The 14,664-nt window shown below is 40.0% G+C and overlaps 1 protein-coding gene across 2 annotated transcripts in view; it reads left to right on the top strand.

The window, feature by feature from the left end:
- USP32 (ubiquitin specific peptidase 32) overlaps positions 1 to 14,664 on the top strand; it is a 306,890-nt gene that overhangs the window by 263,963 nt on the left and 28,263 nt on the right. For both annotated transcript variants that reach the window (XM_077482139.1, XM_077482141.1), the window contains exons 26-30: positions 197 to 411; positions 3,105 to 3,289; positions 4,932 to 5,018; positions 8,732 to 8,852; positions 12,692 to 12,883. In XM_077482139.1, coding sequence (XP_077338265.1) covers positions 197 to 411; positions 3,105 to 3,289; positions 4,932 to 5,018; positions 8,732 to 8,852; positions 12,692 to 12,883 — 800 coding nt within the window. The remainder of the gene's footprint in view (positions 1 to 196; positions 412 to 3,104; positions 3,290 to 4,931; positions 5,019 to 8,731; positions 8,853 to 12,691; positions 12,884 to 14,664) is intronic.

Below are 14,664 nucleotides of genomic sequence, written 5' to 3' on the forward strand. Positions count from 1 at the left end.
CAAGCTTTTACATTTTATGTGCAATTCCCTTCATCTGAATTATTTGCTTGTTGATAATTATTCTGTTAATTGTTGTATACAAAGTTAGCCTTATGTGAACCTGGATGTTTATGCAAAGAAATTCACCTGTAATTCAATTTATTAGTGACTTCACAGTAAACAGATTACCTTAGGTTTGTGTTTACCTGGTTTGCAGATACCAGCACAGTGCCATCATCAAATGGACCTCATAGTCTCATTGCAAATGGAGTGCTGAATCGGCCACCAATAATCCCAAATGGAATGCCAAATACTGTAGTGCCATGTGGAACAGAGAAAACTGTTGTTGGAAATGGAGTACTGAACGGTCATGTCTCAGTTCAACCTGAGGGCGCATTCATAGGCTATATTATTGCAATTCACAGAAAAATGGTAAGATAACACATCAGTGTTTCCCTTCCATATTGTAATGTGTTTTAACAATAGGCGATGGAGAAGCTAATTGATTGCTAAGAAATACAAGGAGATACTGAATTGTAATTGTATTTAGCAGTTCAACAGTGGAGCAGGGGATAAGGAAACCACCTAAATGCTAGTCATTTGACTCTCTCTTAGAAAATTCGATCTACCTAAAACAGATACACTCGGAATTTGAACCTGTAAAGTAGACAACCCCAGCCACTAGCCATCAACCTGCAAGATCCTGACTATGGGGCCTAACTTTTGGGTCACGATTTATGTGCCTAGAACAGTTTGTACCTACTTGTGCTCGATTCTCATACGTACAGCAAGGCAAGGTACACAAATTAGAGCTGCAGCTGGGTTTAGATTTAAAGGATAAATTCACCTTTGGGAAAATGTTACATGTTCCACCTGATTTTAGGAAGGAACATGTAACATGTTCCCAGTGCTGCAGCCACCACCTGCTGTCCTCCCTCCCCATGGCAGCAGTATGGGGGAGAAGTAGTTGTTTTTTTCTTTAGAAAGCAGTGGGGCCATGAGGGGCTCCGTCCACACTGGCCCATCATTTAACATACAGCTCCGTGTATGAATCAACTACAAGTCCTTACATCCTTATAGTTGACTTGTAGTTCTCAATGAACTACCATGGCGTTGTGGAGCGCTGTGGTAGTTAATTAAGTCTTGCTGTCAGCAAGTATCCGCTTACCTGCACAGGATGTATGGGTAAGCAGACACACTGACAGTGTGCAGGAGATCTGCATGGCATCAGCAATCTCCTATTTGTTGTTGCAATACTTTACAGTCTTCTAATGCAAAAAATAATAAATTCACATTTTTTTAACCAGCAAAAAGATGTGCATTTATTATTTTTTTGTACAAAGGTGAACTTATCCTTTAAGATCAATTGAAGACAGAATACCCTTCCCCCTCCCTTTTCTCCAATCAGGGTCCTGGAGAATAACCTTTTCCAGTCTAAAGAAGAAAATTTGATTGGCAAGGATTAGTTTTATTGATATTCAATGCAGGGTCTTTGCAAACACAATTATTTCACCTGGTGTATTTATAGCTTTAGTTATGACTATTGATTGAAACATTGTCAGTACTTGGTGAAATATTAAAGGGCCATGGCGTTACCTATGCTTCCCATTTGTCGTTTATTAGAGTTGATGAACAGAGACTTGCATAATTTGTGAGATAAACTAATTTTAGTGTTTTGTACATTTACGTATGTGAAGAGGTACGCGCTAGATTGTGTAATCTCTGAATGGAGAATAAGAATTCATATTGGTTGACAGGTCCACTTCAGCAAAGAACATGTGACATCTAGTAATGGCAGGAGCCCAAAGTCACATTTTCTCCAGGGAGGGCAAGCATTTTACTTTTCTGTTAATATTTTTTTAGACTTCCAAACATTGCTTTGTATTAACATTTTGGAAAGAGATCCACTTTTAGACATTTTTTCTGTTGCCCTGTACGCGCTTAGATGGGCAATAAATCTGTGTGAATACTTAGTTTTATGGTAATGCTAACTGTACCAACAATCAGAGATGACAACAGGGTCCTTGGCCAAGTACTAGTGATATCACAGATTAAGGAAAATGTTATTTTGTGCCCCAAGACATAATTTCCAGTGTCCTATATTTATTTCATGTCACTGTGCATTTGTGATCATCCTTCCAAATGGTGTCTTGCTGTCATCATATGCTTTTGCGTATGGAAATGAATTCACACCAGCAAAGCTGTGGACTTCACTCTTAGATGGAGCTTCGTTTCTTAAATAAATGATAGCATGTGTCACCTATGTTGTTGTATATTTAAAAATGAGTGTTTTTATGTTGTTCCTTTTTGGCTTGTTTTGTCAAATTTCTTATACATGTATTGTGCAGCTATTATAGGCTTAAGATTTTATTGAAATAGAAAATATAACTTGGAGCCGAACAAAAGGTACATTATGCTTGCCTCCTTTCTGATGCAGGCACCTTCTCCACAGGTGTTGTTTTCTTGGCATGTCCACTGGCCAATGTGGAATGATGCAACTCCTGCACATGTATAGGCACACAGGGACCTGTGATGCGACTTGAGCTGTACATACGCAGCTCAGTTTACATCCTACAGAAGACTGTAAGCAGACCGGTAGGTGTATTTTATTGCAGGACACTCATTGCATGTGTCTTCTGCAATAATAGCCTGCCTACATGCAGTTTGTTATGAAAAAGACTTCAGTTTCCCTATAAATATTGAGGAACACTTTTTTTTCTCTCTGTTTTAATGATTTTTATTAGTTTTACAACAGAGAGTAATACAATTTAGTAGGATTTTTTTTATTCATTACTGAGGCTATCAAGAAGGTAAAGGCATACAGTAGTATCAAGTTCGGTATAGTACCATGCTTCAAGCAGGTAATATTCCCAAGAACACTTTTATTTTTGAATCCTTAGAGTGGTAAAAATTTGGACCCTCCCCTCGTCTCCTCTTCCCAGGGTTTCTGACGAGTTGATTGAGAGAAAGTGAGGGTCAGTCTCTTTAACTGGAGAAATATAAAGCCAACACCGTGTCTATCCATTTTCTACTCTAAAATTCAGTAGACCGTTTATGTATGACTAAAATTTAGTAATCCTATTTAAAATGTTCTCATGCAAATTTTGTCCCTTTCTATTTTCAAGATGAGAACAGAACTTTATTTCCTGTCATCTCAAAAAAATCGCCCCAGCCTCTTTGGAATGCCATTGATTGTTCCTTGCACTGTCCATACCCGCAAGAAAGATCTGTATGATGCTGTGTGGATTCAGGTCTCCAGACTTGCAAGTCCTCTTCCGCCACAAGAAGCAAGCAATCATGCACAAGACTGGTATGTAAATGTAATGAAAGTAATTGGATGATAGTAGAGGGCAAAGAACACATTGTAAAGTGACGTGTGTAGGAAAACCTAATAAAAATGTGTTACCCAAATGGTCCAAATTGTCCTTTTTTTTTTTTAAATGATTGTAAATGCAATTAAAAAAAAAAAAAAAATTAACAAATAGGTTTATACTTACCTGCTCTGTACAAAAGGATTGCACACCGCTCTATGTATGTCCAAAGAGTGAGCCTTTGATCACAGGCTGATGGTTTCTAAGTTAAAGTGATGCGGCAGCTCCATAGCTGGCGACCACTTTCTCAGAGCCGGTCATTCAGTGACCCCCCTCAACTCCTCCTGCAGACGGACCACCCTCCGCCTGTGGTTTCCAGGCTGTCCTGTGTTTACTGACATCCGGGAACACATCCGTCGGCGGGGGGGAGAGAGACTGCAGTGAGACTGAGGCAAATCCATGCCTCAATCTCATTTTCAAACAATGAAACCGGAAGTGATGTCACTTCCGGGTTCAGATGCACCCTTTGCTGCCCAGTGCAGCCAGGAGACCCCTCTAACCAAGCAGATCTATGCTTGGTCAGATGGTGTGAAGGGCAGGTGAGATGGCACAAGAGCTCTTAGTTAAAGGGGTTGTAAAGGTAAACATTTTTTCACCTTAATGCATTCTATGCATTAAGGTGAAAAAACATCTGACAGTGCCGGTGCCCCTAGCCCCCCGTTTTACTTACCTGACATCTCGAAAGTTCCTTGCTCGCCCCCGACATCCTCTTCGCCGCTCAGCCTGGCCGTTGATTGGCTGGAGTGGATGGATTGAAAGCAGCGCAGCCATTGGCTCGTGCTGCTGTCAATCACATCCAATGACTCAGCACACTGGGGGGCGGGGCCGAGTGATACAGTGAGCGGCTATGGCCGCCGGCTGTATCACGGGAGCGTGCCCGCAAGTGCTTCTCACCATGCGAGACAGCTCACATGAACGTGAGAAGTACTTGCGGGGGGAAGCCGAGACAGCCGCTGAGGGACCCCAGGAGAGCAAGTTCGGGGCCACTCTGTGCAAAATGAGCTGCACAGTGGAGGTAAGTATAACATGTTTGTTATTTTAAAAAAAATATTCCCTTTACAACCCCTTTAACTCTAAATTGATGAGCTATAACCGCTTTTAAAGTGCCGCCTATAGTGATTTTTGAGCACCATTGTTTTTGGCAATATCACGGGTGCTCAAAATTTTAAAACAAAGAATGTTGGGTATCTATTTACTAGATGCAACCTCCTGTTTTATATTTTAACCAAAAAATTGGTATAATATGGTGTGATTTTGTACTAAAATGTATTTTATTATATTTTTTTCCGTATAATTTGCATTTAATAAACAGATGCGCAAATATTACGTGAAACAAACATTTGCAACTATCACCTTTTTATTATACAGTGCCTCTGCTTTCAGAAAATATATTAGGTTCTGGGGGTTTATGTAATTTTATTGCCACAATTGGATTTTTACATGTATGCGACAAAGAAAAAAATTGCTCTGGATCTGAATTGGTTAATAATGTTATGATACCTGCAGCTTACTTTGCAAATAATTGCCATTGTTCAAAATAAGTAATCATCAACCATAAAACTTTTCTCTCTTAAATTTCAGTGATGACAGCATGGGATACCAATATCCTTTCACACTGCGCGTGGTGCAGAAGGATGGTAATTCATGTGCTCAGTGCCCTTGGTATAGGTAAATGATTAAACTGAAAATTCACATTCAGTGTTCCTAAATATGCTTTTATTGTAATGATGAAGATGTTAACTGAAATTTAAATATGCTACTAGATGTCCTTTTCAGTTGCAGATCAGAGGAGCTTGTGGTATGACAGCTACTGCTGTTTATGCAGCACATTTTGAATATAATTTTATAGTGTACATTTGGCAAAATCAATGAAAATAATTTGAGGTGTCATTTCACTGTCATGGAGTCTGTTCAAAATATTACATTCATGTCACTAAGGATCACTGGCATTTGCTTTTATTAAGTATGCATGTCATTATTCCCAAACACTCTAGATTTTTTTTTCCTGTTCACCTAAGCCATAGCAGGGGATATTTTTGTGAGATGGTCCTACTTTAACCACTTCAATACAGGGCACGTATACACCTTCCTGCCCAGGACAATTTTGAGTTTTAAGCGCTGTTGCACTTTGACAATTGCGCAGTCATGTAACACTGTACCCAAACTACATTTTTATCATTTTGTTCCCACAAATAGAGCTTTCTTTTGGTGATATTTGATCACCTCTGCGGTTTTAATTTTTTGCTAAACAAATAAAAATATACCGAAAATTTTGAAAAAAATAAGTTTTGGTTTTGTTTCTGTTATACAATTTTTAAAATAAGTAACACAGAGGTGGCACCAATGAGCGGACACTGATGGGCACTGACGATGGGCACTGGTAGGCGGCACTGATGAGCATTGATAGGTGGCACTGGTGGGCCAACGAGCTAGGACTTTAAAATTGGTTTCTATTGCGTAGGAGGAGTTTTTTGTGAACAACCATATACTGTTCCATTCGTCTTTACTAAATGTTGTATTCAAATCAAGTGACCATTTCATAGTGTAGGAAGGTAGAGTATCAATAGGAATAGAGTTAAGCTGTTTGTATAAAAAAATAAATCAGTCCTCTAGTATGAGAGTCACTTTTGCAAATTCTTTCAAATTGTGATAATTGATTAAGTATTGATCCCGTTTTCATAAGGGGTGTATAAAAGTCTTTGATTTGTAAATAGCGGAAAAGCTCAGTGTTAGGGAGCTTATAAATCTCACATAAAGTGGGGAAAGTATGAATAGAGTCAGTGGAAACTAAATCGTGAAAACGAACCAAATTTTTTAAAAGACCAGGCTATAAATGATTTTGGAAATTTCCAGGCAGGATAGAAAGCAGGGTTCTTAATGAAGGAGAGGAGGGGATTATGTGCAGATTGAAGTTTAAGAGAACTTCTGAATTTGTCCCATATAAGAAGGGAATGCTTGGTTATGGGGTTTGAGATATGAGTTCTATCTTTGGGAGCTAACCATAACAGGTTAGACACAGAAATGGGGTCAATGTCAATAGATTCTATAGCAACCCATAATGGAGATTCAATGCTCGTATGATATTTAGGTAATTGTAATAGTTGCGCTGCATAATAGTATGAAGAGAAGTTAGGTAATCCTAATTCACCACTAAGTTTATCCAAAAAGAGTGTTGGTTTAGGAATACGTGGCTTAGTAGTAGGTTGCTTTCTTATGAAATGAGTTTGATAGAAAAACGACTGGTCAAAGGCAAAACAGATAATTTGAGCAATGCTGACTGTCAGGGCTTGTTTACATGTATAGTATTGTTTGCTGCCCCTCTGAAAAGCAGAGGATTGATTTTTAGAGTTCTTTAACAGGTGGCTCAGAAGCGATGCATCGCCTCCTGGATGCCTATTATAACCAGTGAAAGCTTGCAGCACTGCGGTTGTGTACATTGTAGGACAGTTGTGTATATTAGTTGTGCTCATAAGTTTACATATCCTGACAGAATTTATGATTTCTTGGCCATTTTTCAGAGAATATGGATAACACAAAAACATTTCTTTTACCCATGGTTAGTGTTTGGCTGAAGCCAATTGTTATCGATTAACTGTGTTTTAATCTTTTAAAATCATAATGACAACAAACTACCCAAATCATCCTGATCAAAAGTTTACATACCCTGGTGCTTTTGGCCTGATAACATGCACACAAGTTGACACAAAGAGGTTTGAATGGCTATTAAAGGTAACCATCCTCACCTGTGATCTGTTTGCTTGTAATTAGAGTGTGTGTATAAAAGATCAATGAGTTTCTGGACTCCTGACAGACCCTTGCATCTTTCATCCAGTGCTGAAGTGACGTTTCTGGATTCTGAGTCATGGGGAGAGCAAAAGAATTGTCAAAGGATCTGCAGGAAAAGGTAGTTCAACTGTATAAAACAGGAAAGGGATATAAAAAGATAAGCAAAGAATTGAGAACGCCAATTAGCAGTGTTCAAACTCTAATCAAGAAGTGGAAAATGAGGGGTTCTGTTGAAACCAAACCACAGTCAGGTAGACCAACTAAAAATTTCAGCCACAGCTGTCGGGAAAAGTGTACGGGATGCAAATAAAAACCCACAATTAACTTCGGGTGAAATACAGGACTCTCTGAAAACATGCTGTGTGGCTGTTTCAAGATGTACAATAAGGAGGCACTTGAAGAAATATGGGCTGCATGGTCGAGTCGCCAGAAGAAAGCCATTACTGCGCAAATGCCACAAAGTATCCCGCTTACAATATGCTAAACAGCACAAGCCTCAAACCTTCTGGCACAGAAGTGAACTTTTGGAGTGATGAGACCAAAATTGAGCTTTTTGGCCACAACCATAAATGCTACATTTGGAGAGGAGTTAACAAGGCCTATGATGAAAGGTACACCATTCCCACTGTGAAACACGGAGATGGATCCCTGATGTTTTGGGAATGTGTGAGCTACAAAGGTACAGGAAATTTGGTAAAAATTTATGACAAGATGAATGCAGCATGTTATCAAAAAATACTGGAGGAACATTTGCATTCATTAGGCAGGAAGCTGTGCATGGGATGTACTTGGACATTAGAACGTGACAATGATCCAGAACACAAGGCCAAGTTGACCTATCATTGGCTACAGCAGAATAATATGAAGGTTCTAGAGTAGTCATCTCAGTCTCCTGACCTCAATATCATCCAGCCACTCTGGAAATATCTCAAATGTGCAGTTCATGCAAGACAGCCCAAGAATTGACAGTAACTGAAGGCTTTTTGCCAAGAGGAATGGGCAGATTTACCATCTGAGAAGATAAAGAGCCTCATCCACAAATACCTCAAGACTTCAAACTGTCATTTATATTAAAGGGGCCAATACATGGTATTAAGTACTGGGATATGTTAACTATTGATGTTTTCCCACCCTGTGAAGCAAGGCATTTCAGCTGCAGAAATTATATACATACCCCCTCACTTCATTGCACTGTTTAGGTGGGCATCTGGGGAAGTAGTAAAAACCAGATCTACCGCTTGAATGTGAATGCATTCTTACGAAGACTTTATTGTATTTTTAAGTATGAGCACCTGTTCTGGTCATGTTTAATGGAAAACTAGAAGTCTAAATCCCAATTGAACTGCTACAGTTGCAGCTTTTTTTTTTTATAACACTGCTATTTGCTGCATCTAAGGTTAGAATATGGTATGTGCTAGCAAGAGCCCAATGCAAAGCACAGCTATTTAAGCACCACTGCCCAGTGCTCTAATCAACGACACTCACATTCCCAGAGCAGCACTGTTGAGTACCAGGTAGAATGTATATTGATTTTGTATGGTATAGATTGGGCGTTCCATGCCTTTTAAATGTAGATCTTATTTTTTGTTATCTAGGTTTTGCAGGGGATGCAAGATTGATTGTGCAGAAGACCGGGCATATATTGGCAATGCTTATATTGCTGTGGATTGGGATCCCACAGCCCTACATCTACGATACCAGACATCTCAGGAAAGGGTAAGAGGATCCATTTAGGACTAGATCTTTGTATCTCTTTTTTAATCCTGAAGTTAATAAAAGATAAATTTCGTATCAACGGCCAATAATGGTTGAACTGTTACGCTGGCAATAGAGGGCTGGTTCAGTGGGACTGATCAAGTTTTGATCAGTGTGTGGCCATCCCTGTTTGGGAACAAGTTTGTAAACTTTGGTCGATCAGCGCCTGCAGCCGCAGATCTGTGTTTTCTGACAGCGCCGTTTGCCACTGTCATAAAACAATGTCTCAGCAGGAGGGGGTACCTTCCTCTTTGCATCCACCTTGCTATGGCCACCTTAAAGGTGGATACACACAGGTCAACAAAAAACTGTCGGTTTGGTAGGAACTGGGCAAATTTTGGCCCATCTGTACAGCTCCTCGTCCAACAGAAGTCGGTCTTGCGAACAGCTTCTGTTGAACGAGCATTCTGGAACACCAGCATCCGATCAACGCTCCCAGCCAATGGCTGTGAGTGCTGATCACTTTGTTCTGGCGGGGAACACAATAGCTCAGCAGGGAGATCGCCGCCTCTAAAAAGGAAAAAAGAAAAGAGCGCACACCAGCCTTGCGCATTACCTTTGCAACACTTTAATGTATAAATGATAAAAATGCATACTGACAAACAAGTATTGAGTCAAGCATGTGGTATAAAGTCCCCCAATTGCATCATCCAGCAAGATCATCTGGCCAGCAACAATGGTGGGATGTATAGTCCAAAAGCAATTGATGCGTTTTGAGGGTCCTCCCCTCTTTTTCAGAGCTTCAGAACCGTCAGAGATCACCACCATAACATCTGATATTAGTACAGAAATTTGTACGTTTTTTTTATTCAGTCCACTGGATTGAATGAAAAAATCTTCCTGTGTGTACCCCACATAAGACTTTAAGTCAGTAAGTACATATATTCTGGTTATAAAAAAAATGGTTTTAATTGTGCATATAACAATAGCTTTCACCTTCAATTTTTTTTTTTTTTTTTCATAGTTTGCTCTGGAGATAACTTATGACCACCATGTTTTATGATTTATCAGGGAATAAAGACCATTGTTTTAAAAGGGCAGGTTGCTTCATGAGCATTATGGTTGTAAAATCAAAATTGGGAGTATAAAACTCGCACAACAGGTGTGCTCCCACAATTTAACTTTATTGCCAGTGCATTGTTGACCAGAAGACATGCTTGAAAATGCAAGTGATGTTGGATGCTGTTCTGCATCCAGGGTCAATGTACAGTGGATATAAAAAGTCTACATACCCCTTTTTATAAATGTCAGGTTTCTGTGATGTAAAAAAAAAGAGACAAAGATAAATAATTTCATAACTTTTTCCACCCTTTTAATGTGACCCATAAACTGTACAACTCAGTTGAACAACAAACTGGACTATTTTAAGTGAAGGGAAGTAAAAATAATAAAACTACAATAATATGATTGCATAAGTGTGCACAGCCTAAAACTAATACTTTGTTGAAGTACCTTTTGATTAATTACTTTATTATTGACTTGCCAATATTTGCCCACTCTTCTTTGCAAAAACACTCCAAATCTGTCTGATTGCGAGGGCATCTCCTGTGCACAACCCTCTTCAGATCACCCCACAGATTTTGAATGGGATTCAGGTCTGGGCTCTGGCTGGGCCATTCCAAAACTTTTAATCTTCTGGTGAAGCCCATTTCTATGTTGATTTGGATGTATGCTTTGGGTTGTTGTCATGCTGAAAGATGAAGTTCCTCTTCATGTTCAGCTTTCTAGCAGAAGCCTTAAGGTTTTGTGCCAATATTGACTGGTATTTGGCAACTGTTGATAATTCCCTCTACCTTGACTTAGACCCCTGTTCCAGCTGAAGAAAAACAGCCCCAAAGCATGATGCTGCCACCACCATGCTTCACTGTGGGTATGGTTTTCTTTTGGTGATGTGAAGTGTTTTTGCACCAAACGTATCTTTTGGAATTATGGCCAAAAAGTTCAACCCTGGTTTCATTATACCATAACACATTTTCCCACATACTTTTGGGAGACTTCAGATGTGTTTTTGCAAAATGTATCTGGGCTTAAATGTTTTTCTTGGTAAGAAAAGGCTTCCGTCTTGCCACTCTACTCCAAAGCCCAGACATTTGAAGAATACAGGTGATTATGAGATGTACCACACAGCCAGTACTTGCCCAGATATTTCTGCAGCTCCTTTAATGTTGCTATAGGCCTCTTGGCAGCCACCCTGACCAGTTTTCTTCTCATCTTTTCATCAATTTTGGAGGGACGTCCAGTTCTTGTTATGTCACTGTTGTGCCTTATTTTCTCCACTTGATGACTGTCTTCACCTTGTTTCATGGTATATCTAATGCCTTGGAAATTCTTTTTGTACCCTTCTCCTGACTGATGCATTTAAAAAATTAGATCCCTCTGATGCTTTGGAAGCTCTCTGCAGACCATGGCTTTTGCTGTAGAGTGCGACTAAAAAAATGTCAGGAACAGCTGAACTTTATTTGGGGTTAATCAGAGGCACTTTAAATTATGGCAGGTGTGTACTGACTTCTATTTAACATGAGGTTGAATGTGATGGCTTAATTCTCAACAAAGCTACATCCCCAGTTATAAGAGGGTGTGCCCACTTATGCTACCACATTATTATTATTATTATTATTTTTTTTTTTTTACTTCTTGCCCCCTAAAAGATTTTAGTTTGTTTTTCATAAAATAGGTCACATTAAAGGTGGAAAAAGTTCTGAAATATTTTATCTTTGTCTATTTTTTTTACAACACAGAAACATCACATTTTAACAGGGGTGTGTAGACTTTTTCTATCCACTGTATATGAAGTCCTAGAAAATGCAGGTTACAAAAATGTTCTTTATGTAACCCTGTGATTTGGAGAAAGCCCTGAGTGTGTGTGTGTATATGTATATGTATGTGTGTATATATATATATATATATATATATATATATATATATATATATATATATATATATATATATATATATATATATATCTCATCCTGCTTGTTCCCGTCTTCCCCTTTGAAATTTGACCACGTTCATTACGCCTGCTAATCTTTGATAGCGTGGTCAGTCTATGTGCCTCCATCATCCAGCTATATCCTCAGCATCACTGCATCCCCTCCCTCTCTCCCTGTCTGTTCCGTAGACCGTGTGAGAGCCGATCACCTACTAGCCCCTCCTCTCTCCTCTCCTCTCATGCCTGTGTAATTATATTCCCTGCAGCTGCTCCAGTGCTTGTAAAATAAAGAAACATATATTAATTACTTTGTTGCTCTCTGTTTTAGGTCCCTGTTCAGTACAGTGTGTGTGTATGCGTGCTTTCCTAAAATTATAATGCTTAATACCTTCTTTGCAGAGCCCTGCTGTGCAGACACTTGACCTCCCTCTTCTGGCTTGCATTCATTATAGGGGAATCTCAGCCCCTCCCCCTGTGCTCTATTAGATCGGTATGTAAAGCAGAGGGAGGTCACAAGACAACACAGCAGGGCTCTGCAACAATGGTATTTAGCATTATAATTTTAGTAAAACACACATACTGTACTGAACAGGGACCTAAAACATAGAGAATCAAAGTAATTAATACATGTGACTTTATGATGTTAAGAAATAGAAGATAATCAGTTAAGTTCAATGTAGTTTTGTGGATTCCAATGATTGATTGTGAATTATTCAGCTGTGATTAATTGAGTTAATTGGTAAAGTTTCTGTATACTTTTTGATTATAAACACACAGGTCTTTACAATCAAGCTACAAGTTTTCAGGAAAATACACTTTAATGTCTACCGTAGATATTTCCAACATGGGTTCTTTTCTCTGTTGTGTACAGATTGTGGAAGAGCATGAAAGTGTGGAACAGAGCCGTAGAGCACAAGCAGAGCCTATTAATTTGGATAGCTGCCTTCGGGCTTTCACCAGTGAAGAGGAGCTGGGAGAAGATGAAATGTATTTTTGTTCCAAATGCAAAACCCACTGTGTGGCCACAAAGAAACTTGACCTCTGGAGACTCCCACCAATTCTGGTACCTCTTTATTTTACCTTTAATTGCATCTTCGGTTAAGTGACAATAGATCGTTGGTATCCTGGTATTAGTCAATAAAAAGAGAGTCTTAATCCTATATTCAGGGTCACAGGATGGATTAATTTGGGTACATTGAATTATGATACTGTCTTTGGAAGATCTAACACTGGCAAGAAAATCTGTATGAGCCAGCCCAGTATAACCCCTCCCACTCCCAGCATGCCTTAGGTTTTTTTTTTTCCCAGTGTCCTAGGAGATTGGATATATTCTCTCCTCTGATGGAAGCAACAACTTTTCTTTTTATCAAGATTTACTTCTAGCATGTTTTAATAGTTACTGCAGAGCCAGAAGGAACTAATTTTGCAGCTTTCCAGATTGGCTGGTCTTTGGCATTGCCACAGAAGGTGAATCCAGACCCCGTTGGAGGAAGAAGCAGGGCTGGCCTGTAATGTGTGCTCTGATGAAGGCACTTGCCTAGACACTAGTGTGTAAGGTGTGAGTCAGGTACAGCACAGTTTACAGGTTTAGGGCCATGGTGCACCCCTCTGGTGAAACACTGTCCTTATAAAATCCTCCAAATAGATTAAGATTTTTTGAATGTGCATACTAGCCCAGCATTGGCACTTTCCAGTACTGTACTCTCTGTCTGCCTCAGGATCCATCCAGACCACCTGCAAAAATTAAAATAACACAGCCAGGTCACAATATAAAATAAAACAACTGAAATGGACCTGACTTGTTGATACTGGTGACAGCTCAACCTTTGTTCTTGTCTCTTTATGATATACGTCAGAGGACAGTCGGGGAAATATAAAGCTATAATGTCAATTTTCTGGTGGTAGTTCCTGAAAAAACTTTATGTAAACAATTCAATTCCCTTGGTGATGGCTAAATGCAAATAAAATAGCCCAGGCTAGTGGCAATGTGAGTACCCATTTTGGCAATGCTCAGATTTGGGAAACGGCATGCCACCGTCCGCCCTGCATTACCGCTTTTCCCTCCACACTGTGCAGCCACCAGCAGCAGAGAGATTACATCATCTCACTGCCTGCCCTCTCTCTAAGGGACTCTGATGTAAGGGGGGGCTCTCTGGGGACCCTGATGTAAAGAGGAGCTCTCTGGGGACCCTGATGTAAAGAGGAGCTCTCTGGGGACCATGATGTAAAGAGGAGCTCTCTGGGGACCCTGATGTAAAGAGGAGCTCTCTGGGGACCCTGATGTAAGGGAGGGGCTCTCTGGGGACTCTACTGTAAGGGAGGGGCTCTCTGGGGACCTTGATGTAAGGGAGGGGCTCTCTAGGGACCCTGATACAATACTGAGGCACTCTGGGGACTCTGATGTAAGGGCGGCTCTCTGGGGACTCTGAGGGAAAATGAATCGGGTGCATGTGTGGATACTTTTTTTTTTTTTTTTTTGCTGTGCCCCGATGGAATCTCAAAGAGTGATTATTATTGTCTCTATCTCCCTGTCTCTAGGACAGGATAGAGATTAAGAAGATAAGACGAGATATCTACGGCTCAAGCACATGGCTGCTTTGGCCCATGTGCATCACATTCCAACATTTTTGAATGTCTGGAAGGCAGAGGTGTAGTGTTCAGCTCTGCTGCCAGCAGCCTGTTGAAATTTATGACAGGCTCAAATACATAATGGCTGCACGCTGTACAAGCAGCACTTGTTTCCCTTAACATCTTTCAGGACAGCACCTGAAAGAGTGACTCCTCCCCTTGCCAATAGGAAACACCTCTTCTGCCAAATTTAAAAAGGAGGCTTCTTCCCACACA

Source organism: Lithobates pipiens, unplaced genomic scaffold (genome assembly GCF_037356315.1).
Source record: "Lithobates pipiens isolate NorthernLeopardFrog02 unplaced genomic scaffold, aLitPip1_a1.2 Scaffold_16, whole genome shotgun sequence".
In the NCBI taxonomy this organism is placed as follows: domain Eukaryota; kingdom Metazoa; phylum Chordata; class Amphibia; order Anura; family Ranidae; genus Lithobates; species Lithobates pipiens.